Here is a 24,198-nt window from a genome sequence, read left to right on the forward strand (position 1 = left end):
AGTTGTATAAAGTCGCATTCGATATTTAATTCTTTTGTAATTTCTTGTACTCTCTTAATAGCGTATCGGTGGCTCTCGTATACTAATTTGGCGTTTTCAAAACCATGCACTTCAGCCGTTATTAGCTACGCACACTCACTCGATTACAGTTAGATACGAACGTTTAATAATATCATGCCACTTCATCCCCACTTCATCCCCCAGTATCCCATTACTCCTTCCAGATTCACCAGAAGCCACTTCCCCAGCATCGATAAGAACCACTTTAACACCCTTCTTGACTAGCTCGTATGCGGTCGAGATTCCAGTAACACCTACTCCGGCGATAATAGTATGGGTTTCTAGATTATCATTAAGCCTTTTAAAATGTGGCCATGAGGTATATGGATTGCTGTGGATCCAGACGGGATCATTGCGGCCAGATGTGAAGCTTAGGCCGGGGTTGGTGGAGAGGCTGTTGGTCGACACGATGCAACGCGGATCGTGGGTTAGGGGATGTTGTAATTTCGCGGCTAATAGGATATCTGGAGTGTTGAAAAACTAATAATTCTCTTATGTGTTAAGAATCTCCTCTAGAATCACCGAAGCCTGTAGACGGTGAAATAGGCCAGATGACTGCCAAGAGTAGACTAATTACATAGTCAGAAAACACATGATGTGCTAAAAGCATGACTTCCAATACGACTGATGACAGCTAGAGCCTAGTAGACCAATATTCCTTGGCTTATCCGTCGATTTTTCTAGAGCTATAGAAACAAGGAGATGTTTCGGAACAAATACGATAAGTTAACATCGTGGTATGCCTCCATCAGACTCCCTCACAAGAGGCTGTTGTTTTTTACTATGTACGAACGCAGGTTTAAGCAAGGGGGTCGAAACGAGAGTCAGATAACCGGTGGCTGGATCAATCGGAATGGATGGTCTGTTCTACTGCAGGTGCTATTGGCTTACTTGGGTATATCGATATCTATACGTTCGCCTACTGGTTGTGATAAGAGGGAGTTCCCGCAAGCTATAGTTTGTGCGACGCAGACCTTAGTATGAATGTGTCTTGAGGGTACATTTCTAGAATGATTCTACAAGAAAATAATCCTTTATGTACTCCGGGACAGAAAATTCTACCTCAAATGGTGAATTAAATCTATCTAGCCTTTGTTCATGTTCTCTGGCCTCAAGTATTCGTATCGAAGGTTTTGGGCTATTTCAAGATTCTAGCCGACTGATCGGACCCCGTCGTAGAACTATTTCTTTACTATGTTACAAATGATATCTTACATGTATAAAGCTTCATGATCACATAAAATCTCCAAACTAATTTATGCCAGACAGCGAGCTCGTGAACTACCGGCATATGCGCGAACTCGAAGAGAAGCCCGAAAATCGCATAGGCTAAGTTATAAGCTTCCGCCCACAATCCGTCGCTTCCATGGGTCCAGCACAGAACCAGACCACGAATAGAACTATCAAGGAATGAATGGCACAAATATAAGTACGACAGTGTAGAACACCAGCGAAGAAAGGTGTCTGCTGCCATGGCGCCAAGCCCACGAGAATTTGACAAACGTTGATCTTTCCTGGTTAGTGTTCCAATTAAAGTGTGAAACCGGTCGATGTTTTGTGGGCCTAAGATAAGATAATATCACTCGGGATAATTATCACGAATTATTAATTAGTTACATGGACTGGAATTTTCGTTGACATCGTATGCTGTAGTACTCTCAGTAGATGAGTACAGACTATTAATATCCTAGCCGATTAACTGGCAGCATAACGGCATCTCCTCATAACATTCTCAACGTTGAGATTCTAGCTTTGTGATACTTTACATGAGGCACTCATTGCAATAACATATTATATTACACCCAAGACTTTCCCAAGAAATCCAAGCATTTCCTTTAATGTGCCTCCACAGCCAAGTAAAATATCTCCGATTAGAAGTATTCAAACCCTCTCTCAAGAAAAGGAAGTATAGCGGTACTAGAATGTCTTGGTATATTTAATCCACTCGTCATTGGTTTCTTAGTCATGGAAACGTCGAAAGGGAGGCCAAACGATAACATCCCTTCTGCGATGTACAGCTAAGCGTTTCACCGTCCAGTTTAACATATTTTAGAGTCGCACAAGAAATTTGATGCCCGGCGCGGCAAAAATGAGGACCCCGATGCAATGATTGGAGAGAAGAGAGAGTGTGTGTAAGGCTTCCAATGCTTAGTTTTAGCTTCCATCTGATATTTTGATATTCAATTCCATCCAGCTCACGAGTTTTGCACAGCCTTCCGACAATCTTTCTTGGTCTTTTTGTGTATGTAAAGATTTAAATGGTAACGAGATAAACTCTAAAGCTTCCAAGACTTGTACGGCGAACCTTGAAGCTTAACGGCGTCTCTCTCGATAGATGTTGCCTAAGTATTTAATTACTGACTGACTCGACTCAAATATCCGAACCTAAAAAATGATAAAAAGCGATCCTGCTGTCCCCCCCGCCAAGTTGACCATCGGCGTAACTTTACACTGAATGCAGGCGGCTTCCAAGCCCTTCCCTAGCCCCCAGGCCGTCTTGGTAGATATCACAGAGTTAAAATTTTTAGTTTGTGAAATTCATGATACAGAATATTGATCTACATACATACATAATCATGACTAGGTTATCACACCTAGTAAATTGGCTGTCGTATCATTTCTTAGATTACATCTGGGTAGATACAGATATTTCTTGGAAATTTTCTTGGAGAATATTTTGTCTTGGAGATGTTATAGAAAGTATTTTAACCCCGAAATGCATGCCGTTTGCTGCTATTTGAATATGAAGAGGAAACATTTAAGAGTGGCATCTTTTAAATTTTTGGAGAGTTTGGTTTACTGTTTTCGATATTCAATTTCGACTTCACTAATATATATTCGAGTTCGATATCCAATCTATCTGAAGTTATATCACAGGAGCCTCTTTCAACACCTCAACGCATCTTCACTTGAAATCATCGACGAGATTCCTTCGAAACTCTTATCTTGAATTACAACTTCGCCTCCTCTTTCTATCAACAAAACCTCATCTCTACCTCCTCTCCACCGCTCCAAACCATCATTTCAAACCCATCAAAGAGCCTTTGGTCTTTTCTTCATTACTCTCCCCTTCAAACAAGATGTTTTTCCGTCAATTAAAGGTTGAGCGTGCCGCGGACCCATCAAATCAATCCCGGTGGATATCGATAGTTCGCCTATCGGTTCGCCTGCACCCCCTGCAAAGCTTAGCTGTGTGGCCCCAAACTCTTGACTTGACCTCCACATCTGCGCTGCACAACTAGAGCAGGAATGATTCAAGCGCTCTATTATATTGTACACGCGTACCAAAGACAACGATAACTGACGTAACCCTTTCCACAATAATAGTCTTCCGCGAGGTCGATGGCAACCTTCTCTGGATCGATAACTCCAGACAGCGTCGTTAGTCTGATTAGTCTTCGGATCATTATTATCTTTATTTATCGATTTATGGAGTTTCATTAAGGAGGTTGATTTTTCTTTTTTCTTGTGCATTGTTCTTTTGCATACTTCTTCATTTATAGTTCTTGTTTGCGGGCGCTCTAGGAAAAGTCTGCATTTGTTTTCCCATCTAGGTTTTTTTTGTCACTCTACATTTCGCTAGAGTTTTCCTGTATTGTATATGCGGTTCTGGCGTTCTTCGGTTTTATTTCATTATCTTCATCACTGCCATCGACCAGGCAATTGAATCAAAGGCGCTGACTACTGCGCTTTTTTCGTTTCTGGTATTAATTTTTTCATTTCCGTTTCCTCGAAAAGTCGTTTTATACAACATCCGATCATTCATAGCAGAAGTCATATCGACCCAGGGTTTCCTTTATCACAACAGAGTTCACGATAGAAGAAAAGTTTATTACAGGTTCAATTTAAATACTTATTTTTTTTATACTTCATCTCATAAATGCAGCATATGCTCGTAATTACAACTATCGTAAACTAAAGTATCAAGCTATCTAGAAAGTATTGTGCCTCCTCAAGCCTCCCCAGTTCTATTATCCTTCACCTCCTGCCCATTCCCCTCCACCCCCCTCCCCAACCGCCTCCTATTCTTCACCAACCAAAACAAATACGGCTCATCAACAACCTCTCCCTTCCTCTTCACATCCTCCAAACTCGCCCCCGTAATCTGCACATTCCCCAAAAAGCACGCCACAACCCCCGCAAGCGCAATAAGAGGAATAATAGAAACATAACTCCAAACAACAGCCTCCTTCGCCACTTCCTCCACCATCCTAAGTATCGGCTCCGGTAAAGCATGGATCTCATCTATACTCTGCGCTGATTTCCCCGTATCTTTCCCGTCTAAACCAGTGGTTCCCGCCCCAATTCTTCGGAATCCCGCGGCGAGTTCGTTGTTAAACACCGACCCCATCATTGTTAGACCCAGGGTTCCACCGAGCGGGAGGACGAAGCCCATTAGTGACACTACCTGTGCTATCCTCCTCGGCTCGATACCAACTGCGTGTAAAGTCCCAGGCATGAATCTAATCCCCGTCCCTACACCCGAAAGCGCAAGGAACCCGTTAACCATAGCCACATTCCTCACCGTCAGCGCATAGGTCAGCAACCCCAACCCAACAGGTTCAATCCAACTCCCAAGGAACATCGGCAACCAAGTTTGTTTCGGATAAACATTGCAAATAAACATAGCCATATAAGACCCCAACCCTAACCCGGGTGTATAATATAACAACTGAACACCAGCTTTCCAGGGAGGATATCCTTCGACTATCGTAAAATAAACGCTGACGAAATAGAAGGCGGAGAATAACGCCATTCCTGTTGTAAAGTTCAAAAAGCTTAAGACGCCGATGTCTCGCTTTTTGAGGAGCGTCCAGGGAAGCATGGCGGTTTGGTTGGGCAGGACCTTGGACATGTAGTTTCCTGGTTCCATTAGGTGTTCATAGAAGAAGAAGAGACATATGAGGATTACGCCGATGATTAAGGGGACTAGGACGGCGGCGGAGGCCCACGGGTAGTCGGCGCCGCCCCAGAGGAGGCCGAGGATGAACATACAGGTGCCAACGATGAATATAACAAGACCGCCGTAATCTATTACTGATAGTTTTTCAACGAAACTATGTCGTTCGATGGAAATCATGTTTCCGTGTTCGTCAGTTGTAATCTGAGCCTGTGGACCAAGTAGCTCCTTCTTTATAAAAAACAATGCAACATGCGAAAACGCGGCCATGGGGAGGTTAATCCAAAAACACCATCGCCAGTCAACATTCGTCAAATACCCGCCAATAACCGGGCCAACACCAAACGAAATACCATTTAGAATCACAAAAATGGTATTATTCGTTGAATTTTCTTTCAGCGAGACTTTGTCTGCCAGAATGATTCTGGTAAGGGTTGTGATGCCCGCGTATCCAAGACCTTGAATGGCCCGACCGAAGAGGAATAGACCGTATATTTTGGCGAGAGCGCATATTAACGATCCGATTAAGACGCAAAAGATGGCGAATTGGATCATGGAATGGCGGCCGAAGACGTCGCTGAATTGGCCGTATGTGGGGACGAAGGCGGTGGAGGTTAGGGTGAAGGCGTTGACAATCCATGAAAGTTGGCTGATGCGCTCTATTTCATCACATTGTTAGTCCTATGGGCCCTAAACAACAATAGATAGGATTTATATGCAGAAACCTACCAAAATCCGAAGCAATAAGCGGCACAGCCGTCGCAATAATCGTCAAATCCAATGAATTCATAAAACTCGGTAACAACAGCGTAAGAATCAGTTTCCACCTATACTTCCTTCTCCTTTTCGTCTCTTCTTTACATATTTCACACTCGGGGATAGCTGGTGTGGCGGCATCGTCCTCAGCGTTTCTCCCTTGTGCTCTGTCCCTATCTTCTTTCGAAGAGAATAGGTAGGATACGCCTTTTTTTGCGAATGACCGCGAGTTTACCCATTTGGCTACTCGCGGGATATCTGATTGTTTCTCAGATGTGGGGTCTAAAGGCTGTACGCCGCTATCGCGGGAGGGAGCGAGGAGTTCAATGTTGTCTCGCTGGTGTTCACAGGGTTCTTTCTGTTTCCCCATGGTGTGTGCTGTTATTGTTGGAGATTCGAGGTTCGGCCGAGATCGATGCCCTTGAAACCCGACGGAACGGAAAGTTCAAGAGAACAAAAAATGGTAATAAATTCAATGAAAAGGAGTATTTCGTAAAATATAATATTTAAATGATATTTCAATACCAACTTGGTGTCTTCAATGTTTGATTGTATCAATTTGATCTGGGATACTCCGCGAATCTTATATAATCACCAACGCAACAGCCTCTGATGAAATAATCGCCCAGATACGATCTAAAACGGTTTAGTCCTGATCAGAACGCGACCCAAAAGGTTCAGATAACAAGCCCAGTTAGCATGCATAGGCAGCCCGCTGAGCTTAGTATTGAGGCGCAAGTGCCGGCGTTTGAAGATTGCAGTTGCAGGTTGAGTTAAAGTTCCTCGAAGGGCTGGGTGGAGAGACTCGTTTCCGGGGGGGTTAATTTGCTAAATCGACGCCCTTCTGTAGTTTTTATTGGATCCGTGATGCTAGAATCTTCAGATAGATGACTAAGTTCCGAAGGCCGATTGTTTCGGGGCTTGGAAGCTTGTAATTTCGCATCTTAACGTTATTCTACTTTCAAAACAGATATGCGCATGGGCACAGATTGTCCGTTGGTTAGTGGCGCCAAACTCCTTGAGGGCGAGCTTGGGGATCGTCTTAGCTTGGACTTCAGGATCTCCATTTGTTTTTGCAATTTTGTGCTGGTGTTCCTGTAGGAGAGGTCTCTGTACATGGCCATATGGTCGACTGCGCCAGCGAGTTCCTTTACTTCTCATAACGTGATGAAAAGTGGCAGGGTTGAAATTCAATCCGATATACATACACCTGTTATTTCGACTCGTACCAATCATAATATTCTAATCAGCTTATAACCTTGGCGGAGTCGTCTGGTTTAGAAGCCTTGAAGAACGCCGGCTGACGAATGTCCCCGTTTCGTTTGGCCATGCATCCTTGTCGATTCGGATTGTGGGTCGAAATACGTCACATCCGACCGAACTAAGAAATACAACAGGTTCAACAACATACAATACGACAGTTGATATCGTCTGGCGACGAGACAAAGCTTTGGTATGGGAGTTTTATCATATCGGGATTAACGTTATAGGATGCATACATCCAGGTCCATTTTTTGGTATCAACATCGCAAAGGCTACCTGGAAATTTGCTCCATGATTCTATTCTACACTGCCACTTGAAAGATTTCGGTTAGGCTTGACTACTAATGGAACGAGTAATATAGAGATATCATTGTGAATAAATATATCGATCAGGAAATAATTCCTATGCCCCAGCTACTCCGAATTATTGGGAGGGAAGACTATCTTCTCGGTACAACTCAATTGCAAGCTCACACTACTTGCTCTTTGGATTTTTCCAATTCTTTTTCCGAAGGCTCGCCGTTTTCGCAGAAGCACCCAGTGCCTTCCATTTCTTAGCCAAAGCCTCGCCTAATTCTTTCTCCCCCTCTCCCCCTTGACCACCCTTTCGAGACAGCACCCGCTCTCTTGTCTTCCCTCTTCTTTCATCAGGCTGTAGAGGCTTAGATGGCCCTTTCGCTTCCCCTCCAACTCTGTTTTCATCCTTCAAAAGTTCAAACCTTCCGTCACCCTGCAAAAATGGCGTTTTCCCACGACAGGGTAACGCCAATTCAGTTATTAACTGAAACCGTTTCACACCAGTCCCTAATAATATCTCCGCCGCAATACTCCTATCGACAGGCTCTTTACATTCTAGACGCATCCATATTGCATCTGGATACATGATCGATGTAAAGCCGTCCTCAATTTTGTCCCGAAGAGAAAGTAATGATCTTAGAGCTGCTTCAGTCTCTAGCGTATTCTCGAAGGGTATTGAGCTTTTTTTGGCCCTGCCGACTTGTCCTCTGCGGTTTAAGCCGAAGTAAAATATTGGTTGGCATGGAGTTGGCATGCCATTTTTTAATTGTTTAATGGTGGTAGAAGTATAGACGTTTTCGATGAAGGCGGGCATAAGCTCTGTTTCCTTATTTCTCCATTCAATAGAGCAGACAGGAGCAAATTGAGATTTGGTTTCATTTGTTGTGGAAACCCAATCGGGAAATTCGACTTGTTTTTCTAGTAGGATTCTGCTATTTCCGAATCTGAGTTTGATGTCCTTGGTTTCGCAGGGGTTCCAGTGTCTTTGGATGCTGTCCCAGATTGAGATTGTGACTGTGGGGTTTGGGACTGGGAGGGGTTCTGAAAGGTTGAAACTGTAGTAGACAATGTTATCTTTGTCTGTTGGGTTAACCTGGTCTAGCGGGATATTAACCGTTGATATGTTGAAAGATCTTTTTAACGGCCTTGCTCTAATTGTCGCGAGTTTGAGCAGAGCCGATAGAGTCGGCCGACGGTAGATGGTGACCGGGAGCATCATTCGTTAAGGACTACTGGAGCTATGCCAGGCTGCCGAACTTTTCAACCTTGTTTTTCGAACTGCTACCAGCTGAGACTGTATTTTGACTCGTTAGCCACGTGCATGCGCCTTTCGAAGTTCAAAGTTGATGGCATACCAAGCAGTCTCATTTGCAGAATTTTCCAGTGGCTCCAGTGACTTTGTGTTGCGCAAGTGGTTTACAAAAGGATGAATTTCACATCGCCAACACAAGTTGACTAACTGATCCAGTTCGAGTTCCCGCCCTCTCTAGAACAGTTTCTTGACTAAGCTAAGGTTAAAGTTACAAAGAAAAGAATGAATAGGGGATTTGATTCGGCTGCGGGATAAATTGCTGATCCAATACTCTATCTCCTAATCACTCTCAGGATCTATATCCCCATACCTCAACCTCCACGTATCCCCCTTCATATCCACTTCCAACTTCGTCGCATCAACCTCAAAAGTAACCCTAATCTCGTCTCTCCGTCCAGGACTCATAACGTACCTCGTTCCCTCAAATACAACTACTTCCAATCTGCCTGCTTCATCTTGTATCCACCTATAAACCCATCCCGATAAATCAGCAGGATCAATCGACCCAGCGAACTCATATGCCGGCCATGGCATTGTTAAATCCGCCAGATGCTTTAATTTCCCAACCCCGTCGTACCGATTGTCTCTTTCGTGCTCTGGGCAGAGGTGGAAAGTATCCCTTTTTGATTGTTCGAGTTGGGATATTTCTAGAACTTCGAGGTCTGGGAATATTTGTGAGAGTGAATCGATTTCTTCCTTGCTTGGGGTCCCGTTGTTTAGATATTGGAGTACCGTGACTGAGTGGAAGGGATGGATGGAGTTTGGGTTAGGATATGGGTTTTCTTGATATTTCTTAAAGATTTCGAGAAGACTATCATTGGGATTAGACGGTTTAGTACGGTCTTCACTCTCTTTCATGGTTTCTATCTGTAGATGTTGTAAATTTGGTGCCAGCGTGAGGGGGATATAGTAAAAGGTGGATCCTTCCCAGGATGTTGACTTGGAAGTGATTAAAGGCGTGCGAAGACCATTCACCGAGATTCTTGCCTCAGTTAAGGATGATAGTTTCAGTGCTTTCGTTCGAATAAGCTCGTCTATTTCGTCATTTGCGATTTTTGTACCCAAAAATTCCTGGTTTTCTAGTGATAATTCCGAAAAGGTGTCTTCATATTGTGGATGAACATCAGAATCTGGCGGGCAGCCAATATCCTTGTCCTTATAGATCTGAAACTCTAGGCTCTCGAGAGCATTGTAGAATGGTTGAGTTGCAATGGAACTGAATATCGCGGTATAAATATTATTCTCTACCGCTGGTGGTATGATATAAGAGACATAAAGCTCTCGAGTGTTGGGGAAGAGGTTCAGAGTATTTGTCCAGACCCGAAGCCGGGTAATGATTTGTTCGGCGGAAATACCACAGTCTGCAGCTGGTTGATAATATTTGTTCCCCGCGGCGACCTTTTCCCAAACCCATGGTTTGGAAAAGTGTACGGATCTAAATGTAATCAATATAATTTCCATCAAGGGTCATGATAAATTTATAAAACATTATTTTCTCACATACCGAATACCATCTCGGTATTCCTCGCAGATACCACCGTCCTGGAATAGCTTGATTGATTCTTCGGTTAGAGTAATTGTGCTCGCGTCGAACCGTAGTGGGAAGCATAACAAGTAACATAGTCTCGAGCACCGCGAAAGGCTGTAGAGGTCGTTCCTTCCGAGGCCTTTGATTATCAGGATATTGAGTTCAGCGGGGAACTTCTGGAAGGGATCGCGGCGGCTTCCAGTCTGGAAGTTTTGAACGTTTCTGTTTTGTTGCATCGCGCGAGTTTCATGTACCAATATCGGGGAAAGGTTCTCGTGTCAAGATGCAAGATCTGGATCTAAACTGTTTGTGACTTCGAGACAGATTGAAGCGCTTCGCAAGCTGTATTTATATAATTACGACAACAAAAAAAAAAAAGTTAAAATTATACTTAAAATCAAAACCAAAATGAGATTGAGGCTAAACCATAAACGCAAGATTTAAGTTTATGATTTCTCCGTGAGTCGGACCTTCACCCTGCAAAACTTCATGATGGGTTACTAAAGAGTGAACGAGCTGGTGAGGTCATATCCGTAATAGGAAATATAGGGACAAACGGATGAATTGCAACACCTCAACACATCCACCTAGCTGCCCAATTGGGAGGTCTCAGAAACCTCTCTGAAAATAAAATCGGGACCAGTTTCAAGCCCGCAATCAGAATTCTAGAATCTGATACTGCACTTTTAAATTCAGAAAATATATTATCTCTCTTGGGTTTATTGATCCAGCCGTTGACGAAATGTTCTCAGGTTTGGGTGATTATCATAAAGATAAAAATCTAGAGAATGTCTGTTACAAAGGTTTGAGAGTGCTTATCGAGATCTCGTCGCGGCCCTCAAGAGGAGTTAGTCTCAGGATATTTCTCTAAGATACGAGGGGTCGACCTGATGTGTGCAATATCTTCAGCATCATAAGACTTCTGTGCTATGTAAGGAATATCTGAAGGATGGATTAGAAACATGCACTGCCGCTTCGTATAATATTCAACAGATCTATCGTCTTTACGGGCTTGCTAGGCTGACACTTATATAACAGGCCCAACAAGACTGAACGTAACATCTTGCTAGTAGTTTATTTTGACAGATAACTTCTTCAATATATTCCGGACTATATCAAAAACTTGAAACGGATTGAACGACACGCCCTAGTGGCTTTCCCTAACGAATCTTATACTTTCACTATCTTTGTAGCAAAAGTTCTAGCCATGCATTCAAAACTCTACACAATTATACCTTTTGTGCTTTTATTTTTTCATATCTCACTTATTTCCGGTGAAATTCTACCTATGAAACAGACTCCTCCTAGTGATGATCAGGACACTATCGCGGGGAAGCACCCCCCCCCCCAAGAGGTTCTGTGATCCCCTTAGGAGGCCCCATAACCTTCAGCTGACCCACGGGACCCGAAATCAACAGACCCAGACGTGTAGTCCAACTCGACAGTAACGAATTTCCATTCAAACCCTCCTTTCCACCCCTCCCAATCCTCGACCCCCAAAAAGCGACTTCATCCGCGGCGGCCTCGGCCCCATTCGCGTAGCCTCCCTCCCTTCCTCACAACATCTAACAATCGCCCCCATCGCCGGCCCCCTCCAACCCTCCAACCCTCCACCCGCCTCACCCAAACCGTCCAAATTAGTATAAAACCCATCGAACTCTCTCGTCTGTCGCCAACAGGAAGAATGGGAGGTAATTTATATTACCCCACTACCGGAGCCACCGACTACCTTTCCAATTTATATGTAGCCGACTTCTTGGACTATGTGGACGACATCGACGTGGATTAAAGGAGAAGAACGTTGGGGATTTGGTGGTTATTGAACCGGCACCGAGAAGGGAGCCTGGGTCGAGGATTGTTTATGATAGGTTTGGACCTGGGAGGAAGGGCCGGGGTGGAGGTATGCTAGTTCTACGATGGCAGTGGAGACTTTGCCACAATCTGCGGTACCGGCGGTTGAAGCGGCTAGGGGTTCTAATAGCAGTGTGGAAGTTGTGGTTATTGAATCCCCAAGGCCGCCAGTCCCTAAAGAAGAGTAGAACTTGGCTACGGAACCCGATTCTGAGGAAGCTTCCCAGAGTCATCAAAATATAGAAAAGTTACAGGTTTTTGAAGAGGAACTAGGACTTATTATAAAAAGAGGAGGAATGCAGAAAGGAAATCGTAGATATAGGGCGAGAAGAAACTAGATCTATAGAATTGGTTAATTTTCTTAGGATAGCGATACGAATGTATATCTAGTTTGTATTACGGTGGCTTGGGCCTTATATATTTGTATCTCAATGAGTGAAAGTATTGTAACAAGAAATGCGCTCGAATAGTATAGAGAAGACTGTCTATTTTTAGGCGCATCTAGTTACAGAATATAGGTGCAGAGAGATATATCAAAATCAAATACCTTTAAACTCCCTAGTAAATTTATCCAACTGATAACCCTGCCCTAGTCTCGTCCCTAGACTCCACGAAGTGGTCACACCCTACCCCATACAAAGTAAACAATTTATGCCTTCAACAAAGACTGCAGCTTTGGCTTCAGCTCCGGAGGATTCAAATCATCATGCCCCTCAATAACTTTCCCATTCCTAAACACCTTAATTGTAGGAATCGAAGTAATCTCATACTCCCTTCCAACATCAACAGCCCTTTCGATATGGGCCTTGACGAAATTTACCTTGGTAAATTCTCCAGCATATTTAGTAAATACCGGAGCGAAGGTTTTGCATGGAGGACACCAGGTGGTGTAGAAATCGACGGCGGTGAGTTTGTTTTGGTTGATTATCTCGTTGAATTCGGAGAGGTTTGCGACTTCGGAGGGTGGACTTCTCCTGTGGGGATTGGTTGGACTTCTACTTCTGCCATTTTGAAGAGGATGGTATGAATGTAGTTATTTAAGGATGTGAAGAGGAATAATTGTTTTGAAAGGATAGAGCTTTGGTGATATAGACCGAGTTCCTTAATTCCTTAGATTGGAGCTGATGGAGATTGAATAACTATGGTCGGAGGCCCCAGGAAGGGTATTTTATAGCCTCACAGCGGGTAAATGACTCTAAAAGAACATCCTTCCCAAGACGCTAAATGAATCCTTTCTGGCCTGCAGCTACATAAAGTAATAAGTTCGATAGAATGCCCACAGAAAGGATCTAACGGTACAGCCTTGTACAACTAGTGTAATATCTAGCATTCGTTAGCGCGGGATATACCTTTTCAGCCATATGCGGAATCCACGTACACCAACTATGAGCTCATCGCCTGCAATCAGGACCCTTGTCAAAAATCCAACAATTGTGGTATAAGTTGCGAATTATGATTGCAGCCCGTGGGTGGGCTCGTGGGGATGAGTTTAAATCTCATGTGATTACGTGTATTACATCGCGTGAAATAGCTAATTTGAGAATTTGTTGAAAATGTTTTCATTGAAGTATGGAGTTTGTTAATACATTTTGCTCATACATTCTACTCCTGTCGCTTCTATATTATACTGATCGACACATTAAGAATCTAGTCGAGAGACCTACCACGATCGCGATTGTTCTGAGTAATACAAGCAAGAAAAATACAGATTCAACTTCTTGCCCATCTCAAAGATTCCACCAACATTCTATCTTACACTTCTCTACGATACAAGACCACGCCGGAAACATCGCCCTCATCACAACCCGAATCTCATCACCAGGCTTCAACTCTCTGGCAAATTGCCCATTTGCAACATGACCATTCTCCCAAAATCTTACAATTCCATTCCACTTTACTTCATCCCTGTACTGTAAATCCCTTTCCTGCAAGGGAACGTTATCAACACTGGGCTCATCTACTCTCGAGTCCCAAACGATCTCATGATCCGTAAACTCGGGCTTTGCATGGACATTCCGCTGTAAAATCCATGTGCCAACTTTGTATTTATCACCGTCTTCTTCTCTGCGCTGGCTGTATCCGTGGTAGTAGTGCCAGCAATAGAAGGAGTCGGGATCATTACTTTCGTCGCCGTAGTCTTCATAAACTTGGTCAATAGTCTTTCCGTTATATGATTTCCCTTTTATGCTGAGTTTATCGGCTAGCGCAGCTAACATGGAGTCTGATATTTTTTCATCGGACTTATTCCTCCACAGCTCAACTTGAAGCCAGCTCCATCCAGCTTTATAAGTACCATGGCTTTCGGGGTAGCCACTACCTCCTTGGTCCCTGCTTCTGATATTCAAGACTACCTTGCTAATTCCCTTCTCGCTTTGTGTGTTTGGAATCATGGCAGTTAGGTAAACTTGTGATTCAAAGCTCCCCGCTATTGCTGTCTCTTCTCGCATGCCAATTGTGGTATGGTGAACATAACTCGCCATTTCCATTATTTCGAAGACCAACTCTGCTGGAAGCTTTTTGGCAAGGATCGAAATGACTTCCTCTACTTCATCTTCTCTCATTGTTCTTCTTTCGTCTTCGGGTCCTTTGGCGCCAGGTGGAAGCTAATGCTTTTCGACTCCGGACGGTTTCGATAGTTGAAGCGGCGTCCTCGGAAAAGCGTTGGTTTCTTGGGATGACATACGATGCAGTATAGAACAAAAGCTTGATCGTTTGGAGGATTTTATAGTAGTAATAGGCAGCGCTTCTCGAGACTAAGAGTCGATCTCGTAGGTTGCCACGGGGTATGTATTGATTTCCTAAACAATCACGGACTCTTCAGGCCAATTATTCTGGCGCTTGTAATCAATGAACAAATTCATGTTGGGTCTAAAGCAAAAACTCAAGGTGGGATTGACCTATACATTATCCAATGTCTTATATAGACAAGATCCTCAACCCAACTGGTCTCACCTAACCGGTCGGGACTTCGCATGCTTCCGTTCACCAACGGACGGTTTGGCGGAAAGTGTGCATCTGTACGTCTTTTGATACACCGCCACGACACACAAAAAGCGGTTTGTGTGTGACTCCTTCCGCAGTCAATGTTTCAATTTGGAAAGTCGGCCTGCATAGAGTACTCACTTTGTGATCTTCCGTAAAGGCAACTTCCGCTATTCCATTAGACCAATTTCTTTTACTTGTGCCGTATTTTTGAACTTTTGCGGCTATCGATTTATCGAACTTCCAAAAAATTAGGTTGCGTTATGCGCCATGTTGCAGATTGCATATGTATGCTCTGCGTTGTTGAAATTTAACTGGCAAATTATTATCGTCGGCAAACAGTTCCAAGATTAAAAAAAGGAAGATTATGATAAAAGAAGTAGGTATTTGATTAAATGTAGTATAATTTAGTAGCGTGATATCGTAGATAGGGAGCTCTTTTTAGCAGCTATTAACTGGTTAAAGTCGAAATGTGAACTCGGAATTTGTGTTCAAATTTAACAAGTGGATGGAATACAAAAATAAAAACTCCGGACCGAAACTCTAACTGAAATTGCAACATGTCCTAACCAGAAGACAGTGACAGTGTGTCTATAAAGGAAAAAAGAGAATTTATGCATGTAAATGCCATATTACGCCATTAACACCAGTCCCCGTCTGCAACTACAGCCTCGAAGGTCAATTCCTTATCTTGTTTCCATATCCTATCTCTTTCGCTCGAAAACCTATCCGCCATACCCTCTGGAACATTTTTTGTTGGTTCCCATGACGGATACCATATAACCTTCTGTGCCCCTTGCCATTCATTCGATCTTCCAGAATACCTCGGCTTATATCTATGAGTCTCTTGTAGGACACTTTGTTCCCGATAGCTCATACATGTAGGTTCCCAGATAACCAGACACAAATCTATTATTTCTTTCCCTTCTCGCATCCGGCGGAATCTACTTACGACCTGTTTTATCGACGAAGCTCCACCGTGTTCTGATGCAAATGGCGGCTTTGCATAATCGTCGTCAAATACCGCCAATGATAAGAGAAGCGAATTGCGTAATTGGTTCATGACTGCGTACGGTCTGTCCGGCCATTGGTCTCTAAAGATGTTGAAAAGGTCTAGTAGGAGCTCGCTCTCACGGCACATCCGTCCTCTGGAATTTTGCTTAATATCGAGTGATGGTAGGATGATAGAGCTAACCCGCTGGACTGGTCGGGTACCTTGCGATTCAGCAGGGGTTGTTGGTCGCCGTTGGAGTCCTCGGAATAGTGGCTTTGGGGGTGGTGGAGGCCCGTTACGTAGTGTGGTGGAGCGGCGGAGTATTGGTGGAGGACTTAAGGACTCGGCACGAACGTTGGGCATACTGAATAGTCTATTAGACCGGGGTTGGGGCTGCTGGGGGGATTGTAATGGGGATTGCATTGGGGATTTCAATTGGGGCGCTTCAGTCGTCGAATGGGAGAAAATACTAGTGCTTGCCCTTCGAATACGTCTATATCAAAATGGGGAAATTAGGCTGATTCTATATCACCAATTCTTCTATATAGATATTTAAGGTTCTTACGGTGGCATTCGATCTTTTGTCGATAGTTTCCCATCCATAGCGGGACCCTTTGGTGGAATATCAAGCTTTACTCGTTTGGCAGGGTCCACGGTGGTTGCCTGAGTTTCCTCCGACATTGTCTTGGTCAAACTCTCTGGTTTATCGACATCCATTGCTGAATGAGAATCTGATTTAGTTATAGAATTGACATTGTCTGCAGCCACGCCGTTCTGGTTCTTCCTCTTGCTCAATGGGTCTACTGCGGAGCTGGGCCGTGAAGGAGCCATTGCTTTCGCCGCCTCAGCCTCTGGTTCTGTAAAATCCGATTCGGCCTCTTCGTCGATAAATACCAATTCTGGCGCCAAGAGTATCGGTTTTTTCTCGAACTTCGTTTGAAACGGATTAATGAAAACTTGAGTTGCCGCCATCGTGAGGGGTTATAATTTATGATTTTCTAAAAACATGCGACTTCTGGCTATCGAGATGCGGCTTGCGAAGCTTTACCCACTTCCTTATATATTTGATGACCTGGATGCCGAAGTTGCAGTAAATATTCCAAGAAAAAGCCGATAAAAACAATCATTAGAAAATTTCGATTTCCCGCAAAGGTTTAAGCCTCTTTAGTCCCATCGATATGCATATATGCACGAGGGCCAGCATTTTACAGCATCGCAGTGCGTCGACTTTGCTGTTATATTCCAGACATGCGCTGAATGGCGCTGGCAGGGCGTGCGTTGTCTCGTTTTGCACGCAGACACGTGGCGCGGGGGACACGATTCGAATTGCGAATACTCTCTAGTAGCCTTTCCTTTAGCCTGTTGCAGTGCAGTGGGAAAATGGGTCAACGGTAGTCATATAGCCTTGAAATATCAGTTTGGGGTTGGTGCGGATATTCTGCATATGCAAGGCTGTCACATCGCTGCTGGAACAAGTGTATTGGTTGTTGGCACGCTCGGTTGGCAGCCGGCGGGGTTCGGTCAGACCAAACCCTCCCCAATAGTTGGGATGGGTTCCTGCACCCGAGAATTCGAGTTCGAAGCGGAAGCTAGCGAGATGTGAAATTTCTATAGATTTAACGGTGGAATGGGATAGTAGAAACGGTATAGAGTGATATAAAAATTTGTTCCTGCATTTGCTCTCTAATATAATGATATCGAAGCATAATGTAATGCGCTCGCTCCCTGATGATATGTGTAAATGGCAAACGTTGCAAGAAGTCCATGAAACGAAACAAGCAAGCAATTGCAAAAGGACGTGATTACTCTAAACAAATATTTGGGGGCTATTAGTGTAGCGCTTGCATTTGGGGACATTCTTGACAAGGAGGGGCAGCGGCGGTGATAAACGCAAGGAGCAGAAAAAACATATCTATATTACCACCCCGATGAGAAGTCTAAGAAATGACATAACCCAATGAAGACCCTAAACGCCGTGTCTAGAAGAAAAATTGTTATAGAAAAAAAGGAAAACAAAAGACCAGGTTGCAAGGGTAGACCCGTTGTCGGGCTGAGAAATTCGAAATTCGAAGAAGAAAACCTCCTCAAGATCATCAGTCGAAAGGATGCAAGTCACAGCAACAGTACGGCCCTGCATCATAACTTCCAACGCCAATCTCAAAATTAGGAACATCGTCGCCAATAGCCCTTGCACCCTTTACGTGTGCTGAAAACTCATCCAAGCCTTGAAGATGCCTTGGAAGATTCTTGCCCGGCTCCCAAGAAGCGCACCACCTAATCCTAACAATATCCAATTTCTCATCAGGGCCACAAATTTCTTTGACTCTATATCGATGTGTATCGCGAAGATGTGCTTTCTCTCGTCCACTGATATACATCTCTTTCCAAAGTACGAGGCAAAGGTCGATTGGTGTTTTTCCGGGCCTATGACGTTGAAACCGTCCGACGACTCGGTGAATACTTTTTCCGCCGTTGAAAACAGAAGCATAGTAGGCTCTTCGTTCATCCCAGACTGCGATCGTTGTAATAAGAGAGGTTTTGAGATGTTCCATAGCCGGATGTGAGGTTTTCCATTGTTCACGAATGCTATCGAGAGTGTCGAGTAGAAGATCACACTCAGACTTTCCCTTTCCATTCTACTCAATTTCGATGCAAGGGAGAGAAAGTTTTCTTGAGTCATCAAGTGTAGTATCTCTCTGTTGTCGTAGGGCGGTAGTCGTTGTTTCTGTGCTTGCTGGACTGTAGGGGGGTAGTGACGAATTATTTGTGTCCGTTTGTTTGGAGGGATCGAGATGGACCAAGGCTTTTTCCTCAGGGTCCACTTGGGAATCCTGTACACCCGTTTGTGGGTAATCCTGGAGACTCATCGCACTTAAGTTTCTAGCCAGATCTGCAGAGGCCATGAGGCCCTAGCTTACGTGTTAATATGTTCGGTGTGAGGTGTTTCTCGACGCTTTGGGGGATCAGCGCTATTGTAATTAGCTCTCACAGCCCGAAGGTATAGCGGAAGGGTATAGGTCCAAAGCGTGAAGATGTTGGCTTTGAAGCCGATTCCGCTTTTGACTTGCGAGGGTTTGTTCTTAGGTTTATGTAAATTTGTTTGGTTCACCTTGGTTAATAATTCTCGAGAAGGTTCGGGCGTTATAATGGATTGTATGAAGAAATATATATACATATATGCATACCAGCCTCGAGGCGAGTCCCAAGCCTAACATTATAGAACTAATGGGTCTGGATCTCACAGAGCGGCTGTTACTCATTCCAAAAGCCCCTGGTTATTCCTGCCGCAAATACTCAAGGGTGATACCGTTTTCCTGCAAGCCGCAGGTTAGATTGCTTGTTTTGTCCCGCAGCATTTCATAAGTCCCGGTACATATCGCGTAGGTTTCGTAGAGGAGGGTAATACAAAGGCCCAAAGGCTAGGGCCTGCACATTCCACACGTGCTAGCGGTGCTTAATGCTGTAACACAATAAACTGATCCGACGGGCAGTGTAGGATAAAAATTTTTGATTATTAACTAATTTTTTTCCCATCGTGAGACTTATTCGGGCATCGATCATGAAAGCAGGAGAGAGCTCGCTCCTGGCCAAACACAGTCGAACTATTACAATGGTGCTTTGTTGGACTTTTTGCGTTGTCCTTGCCTGGCTAAAGCCGCCAAGGCGGGCTGGTTCATAGATTTTGCAGACCCGTTGAAACCTTTGATTTCTCCTTTCAATTTTCTCCAACTTCATATATACTGACAAAGACAAGCAAGAAAAAATGCCACTTCTAGCTACTCAAATTATTTTTTAATGGCGGTACGTTACTATCCTAAAGGAAATATTTATAAAAAGCAAACTTTATGCTAACAATCTACCTGCACACACTAGGACAAACCAGCAAAAGCGCGAATCCGCGACAACCAACGTCGCTCTCGCGCAAACAAAAAGGAGTATGTAGCCTCCTTGGAACAAAAGCTCGCAGAATACAATGCGCGGGGTATTCAAGCAACCATAGAGATGCAAACCGCCGCAAGGGCTGTTGCTCTTGAGAATGAACGTCTACGAAAGCTTTTGGATGAAGTTGGGGTACCACTAGAGAGAGTAAATTCATATTTACAATCTTTCAGTGTATCTCCAGAACCTCAAAATCGGAAGCAGAAGCTCAAACCTCCACTCTGTGGAAACGGTTTAGGGGCTACGGGATCTTGCGTGGGTCCATGTGGTGGCTCAAGAAAACCGACTGACGAGAGGGTGTTGCCTCCACCTCCACCTCACATTCCCGAACCTCGCATGCCTGAACCCGAGGTACTCGAAGTAAGGCCAGGGGAAACATTCGAAACTGGGCGGAGTTTGTGTTCAGAATTCGGTGGGGACCCAACTCTTGGAACCCCATGTGAAGCAGCAGCGAGTATAATTCTTCAGATGAAATGCCATGAAGACAGGAACGCGCTATACACGAAATTCGGCTGCAAGAAAGGTTCCATTGGGAGCTGTACAATCAGAAATACGGATCTCTTTTGGATCATGGATGAGGAGTAGTAAAGGCTTTCGCCGAGGCTACCCGAACCCAGTCGCATATGCGCAAGGACGTGTGGAAGATCCGCAAACCTTACAGGTATCCTCCCAGCTGAATACAAACAAGAGAGGCACGCGAAAAGTATTTTTTAACAATTCGATTGCTAGTTTAGACGGTGCCGTTGATATCCATAAGTTGCAAAGAAAGTATTGTACCGTGCCACCGGCTGGCCGATAAAATACTTTTTGGCAACATGCAACAAGGCTATGAACATCAGCATGGTAGCAGCACTGCCTCTCCTGTCCCGAATTGAATTTCGAAATGGGGCCAAACTGCCCAAACAAAAGCCTAACCTCAAAAACGAAAAGTGAAATTTGTTCTTATTTGCCACCATAAGCGCAACACGCTAGTCCATAGTGAACTCCGGAATCAAAGTTTCTTTGAACGCTTTTTTAATTCTATTCCGCCATCATAAATAGTGCTATGCAAGCTCTAAATAACATTAACTGTGTTCATAATAGATAGACAACATATTGGCTTCTCCGCCCATTAATCATATCTCACAATAACCAGTGTTCCGCTTGGCCCACCACTACACCCCGTGGGCATCGGCGAGGCATTAATAACATAAACAATATAATTCCCACTATCCCCAACTTTAATATGGTGGATATTTCCTTTCGGTAGAACCTCCAATCCCGACACTTTAACCGTAGGTTTCTCCGCTACCGCCTGCAAATTTTCCCCTTTGCCCCAAAACATACTCATGAAACCGCTTCGTCTTTTTCCAAATCGAATAGTCCGAGGATGTGGTCGCTCGCAAAGTAACTTTGTGTCACGGTTTACTCTCAAAAGCACCCTTTCTTGTCTTCTTGCAAGTTTGAGCAAGCTAGGTTGCTCTCTCTCAGGTTTCCATTTCCCTCTCTCCACTGGTCCAACGATTTCTCGATATTCGTCGCCTTCCACTACTATTTCCTGATTGTTAATAGTTAACCATCGAGGCCTTGTTTTATGTGTATCCCGTCTTGCAAAAACCATTTGTGGCATCTGTACCGCCAGTACTAGGTGCGCTTCGAAACAATGTATGACGCCGGCTAGGTTTGTGTTCAAGGCCGTTTGTAATTGCATGATCTTACTTGGGTATATTCCTTCAGGATTCTCCCAACACGAAAACTTCCTATTCTCCTCAGAGCCCCATTCTGGTGTATCCTCTTTAGAATCCTGAAACCCGGCCCTTCGGTTTAACATCTGAGAAGAATATTTCCCCACGCCTTTCCTCGTGAGAGGAATTTCCCACGCAACCAAAAAATCCGGCCTCTGCCACACTGGTACTTCCGACCAAGTTCGTTCGAAGGGTATTTCGCCCTGGCCTACCCGAACAACGTAATTGTACGCTCTAACAATGGTGAACATTTCATCGTCACCATCCCCTCCGCCATAAACTTTGCCAGGTATGAAGCTCTTCCAGATCCTTGGTACCGAAGGAGCAATCAACTTCTTCCCCCAATTAGATCTACCTTCAGTGCGAGCCCACATCCCTTCTCGCCACGATCCTACTCTTTTTACCTCTTCTTTGTCTAAATCCTCATCAGGAAGTATATATATTCGCATAGCATTTTTCTGCCTCCACCAGAAAGTTTTTACAGCGCTTAATCCGCCGTGCTGGCTTATCCTTGCGATATCAAATACCGTAACCCCTGCGCCCGTAATTATGAAAACCAGTTCACCTGCTCTATCGGGTTGTATATGGATGTCCATGTTGTTGGCAAACATCACTCCACGCTCTGTGCGAAGTTCCGACAATCCCATCTTTGCCAGGTCTATTAATACCACTGCAGGAAGATAATCCTGTAATTTCCAAAAGACCTGTGACCCGTGATAATCCTTCTTCGCACAGTTGATTGCACAAACAGTGTCCATATCATCTCTTACATATCTTAGAAATGCAAACTGCTGGGTTGTTGGTACGACCCCTGCGATGTAATATTTGTTCAAGACGTATTCCGCGTATGGAAATTTATTCAATGGGAGTGAAAACGCAGCGATAGGATGTCCAAACCTTTCAGACTTCAGAGAAATAACCAAGCCAAGGCTCTTAGTCCCCGCGACAATCGGATACCATGTCCTTTCATTTTCTGATGGTAATGGTGTATGTGCTGCAGATAACAAAGTAATTCTAAAAATATATCAGCCTGCGGTCTTCTGATCTCAAGTAAGAGATACTCACACGTCATACGGTGCCGTTGCTTTCTCGTCCTTAATCCACGAAAGCTCCACAAATAACACTTCCGCGCCAAAGTCGCTATGAACGTTGACTTCAAACTTCTTCAGGCCGATTCCTTCATCCTTGAACGACTCTGCCGTCCACCAACCCCCCGATATCCGCTCCTTGATGCGTCCCCCCCCAAAAACAGCCACGCCTGCACCACTCTTATTATATTCCGCCAGTGGCTGTGTCGTAAACTCCCACGTCTCCGTAATCAGCAAAACCGAAGAATTTGAAGGATTCGAAAGATCAAGGAGAGCCAAATCGCCAGCATTTGTACGATAGGCTACTACTCCATCCCGATTCAAATTATCACCACTACTTTGGTATGCATGACTTGTCGTGAAATATGGTGCATCGAGATTCGTCATTCTCAGACCATCTACGATTGTTGCTCTTGTTGGAGTTCCTTTCTTGATTCTAGTGCGAGGCGGGAAATAGCGATCGAATTCGCCTTTTGCGGTATCCTGTGATTCTGGGACAATTCCGTGACGAGAGAGATAGTGGGAACATATTGCCGGCGAAGTAAATAGGTCATACGATGCATGAGAGAGGATCCGCAATTTTGAAATGTCGGAAGGTGAAAGATGATTCAGGAGAAGAGCGTGAATATCGAGGGGTAGAGACAAGAGAGAGGGGCGAGGATCAGTAAGTGGCGATGGGGCAGGCATTGAATAATTTTATGCAATATCGTAACAGCGAAAGTCTTTTCTCAATTTTTCTTAAATATATATGTTTCCTTTGGTTTGTCAAAAGCCTGTCTGAGGCAGTGGTGGTAAGCGGGGTTGTTGTATATTGTGCGTTTCTTATGCCCAGGGCGAAGGCGAAGCGAAATGTAAACAGGGTATGATCGAGCGAACCGGATGACATGCACATGCAGCCGTCAGAGGAAAGCAATCCAATACTAATACTCCGATAGATATATAGATCCCGTTGGTTTGATGCTCTTATATTACGCCAACAACATCCACAACGACGATGCTTTCCTCAGCTCAGGACCATCTAGTTGACGATAACGACCGGATCAGAGCATTGCGTTCTAAGGTGACGTTTCGCTCTCAGCCGTAACGCACCAATTGTCAATGGATCACAAAAGGATCTGAACGACAGGTGCTAACTATTTTTAGACCTTGAGCTGCAGCTGGCAGTTCCCGAACGCGAACTGCATTTATAGAAAGTCGTGTGTGAGATTCCTACCCGAGACGTTTATTCTAAAATTTAAAAATAAACTATTAAATACTTATATATATCCTGAAATCCGGGGGCACCGGCATTAAGCCCAATTTATGGGTCTTCTCTACCTTCTTTTCTCGTACGCTGGTTAGGGACGTATTTTTGATTGTGAAAATGTTGCTCATCCTTGTCTCAAACTTTTTTTTCTGGTCAAAGCAAAGTTTAGTCTATTTTGAATTACTATCTTCCCAAAAAGAATTATTATCGAACGGATTCAAGGTGAACTCGACACGAGACTAGGTGGACTCGTACAGA

At 44.2% G+C, this 24,198-nt stretch overlaps 7 protein-coding genes across 8 annotated transcripts; 1 reads left to right on the forward strand and 6 right to left on the reverse strand.

The window, feature by feature from the left end:
* Positions 1 to 4,012: 4,012 nt before the first annotated feature.
* Positions 4,013 to 6,086, reverse strand: DFL_008074 (uncharacterized protein; the record flags this gene model as incomplete). Its single annotated transcript, XM_067637756.1, has 2 exons — positions 4,013 to 5,619; positions 5,690 to 6,086. 2 exons carry the CDS (start codon positions 6,084 to 6,086, stop codon positions 4,013 to 4,015), a joined length of 2,004 nt encoding a protein of 667 aa, XP_067485712.1.
* A 2,108-nt stretch (positions 6,087 to 8,194) lies between these two features.
* On the reverse strand, positions 8,195 to 8,644 carry DFL_008075 (uncharacterized protein; the record flags this gene model as incomplete). Its single annotated transcript, XM_067637757.1, has 4 exons — positions 8,195 to 8,331; positions 8,391 to 8,427; positions 8,542 to 8,570; positions 8,632 to 8,644. 4 exons carry the CDS (start codon positions 8,642 to 8,644, stop codon positions 8,195 to 8,197), a joined length of 216 nt encoding a protein of 71 aa, XP_067485713.1.
* A 223-nt stretch (positions 8,645 to 8,867) lies between these two features.
* DFL_008076 (uncharacterized protein) lies at positions 8,868 to 10,352 on the reverse strand (the record flags this gene model as incomplete). The annotated part of the gene is made up of 2 exons (XM_067637758.1): positions 8,868 to 10,023; positions 10,093 to 10,352. The coding sequence occupies 2 exons, from the start codon at positions 10,350 to 10,352 to the stop codon at positions 8,868 to 8,870; spliced, it is 1,416 nt and encodes a 471-aa protein (XP_067485714.1).
* Positions 10,353 to 13,694: 3,342 nt separating this feature from the next.
* On the reverse strand, positions 13,695 to 14,528 carry DFL_008077 (uncharacterized protein; the record flags this gene model as incomplete). Its single annotated transcript, XM_067637759.1, has 1 exon — positions 13,695 to 14,528. One exon carries the CDS (start codon positions 14,526 to 14,528, stop codon positions 13,695 to 13,697), a length of 834 nt encoding a protein of 277 aa, XP_067485715.1.
* Positions 14,529 to 15,589: 1,061 nt separating this feature from the next.
* DFL_008078 (uncharacterized protein) lies at positions 15,590 to 16,915 on the reverse strand (the record flags this gene model as incomplete). Its single annotated transcript, XM_067637760.1, has 2 exons — positions 15,590 to 16,436; positions 16,509 to 16,915. 2 exons carry the CDS (start codon positions 16,913 to 16,915, stop codon positions 15,590 to 15,592), a joined length of 1,254 nt encoding a protein of 417 aa, XP_067485716.1.
* A 2,823-nt stretch (positions 16,916 to 19,738) lies between these two features.
* On the forward strand, positions 19,739 to 20,681 carry DFL_008079 (uncharacterized protein; the record flags this gene model as incomplete). 2 transcript variants are annotated; one of them, XM_067637762.1, is made up of 4 exons in its annotated part: positions 19,739 to 19,744; positions 19,817 to 20,405; positions 20,468 to 20,543; positions 20,612 to 20,681. In XM_067637762.1, 4 exons carry the CDS (start codon positions 19,739 to 19,741, stop codon positions 20,679 to 20,681), a joined length of 741 nt encoding a protein of 246 aa, XP_067485718.1. The 2 variants fall into 2 exon arrangements, with proteins under 2 accessions (XP_067485718.1, XP_067485717.1); XM_067637761.1 differs by having other exon boundaries at positions 20,617 to 20,629.
* Positions 20,682 to 20,993: 312 nt separating this feature from the next.
* Positions 20,994 to 23,381, reverse strand: DFL_008080 (uncharacterized protein; the record flags this gene model as incomplete). Its single annotated transcript, XM_067637764.1, has 3 exons — positions 20,994 to 21,409; positions 21,581 to 22,620; positions 22,672 to 23,381. 3 exons carry the CDS (start codon positions 23,379 to 23,381, stop codon positions 20,994 to 20,996), a joined length of 2,166 nt encoding a protein of 721 aa, XP_067485719.1.
* Positions 23,382 to 24,198: the final 817 nt, after the last annotated feature.

This window comes from Arthrobotrys flagrans (assembly GCF_004000055.1).
Source record: "Arthrobotrys flagrans strain CBS H-5679 chromosome Unknown unitig_1, whole genome shotgun sequence".
NCBI classification, from domain to species: Eukaryota; Fungi; Ascomycota; class Orbiliomycetes; order Orbiliales; family Orbiliaceae; genus Arthrobotrys; species Arthrobotrys flagrans.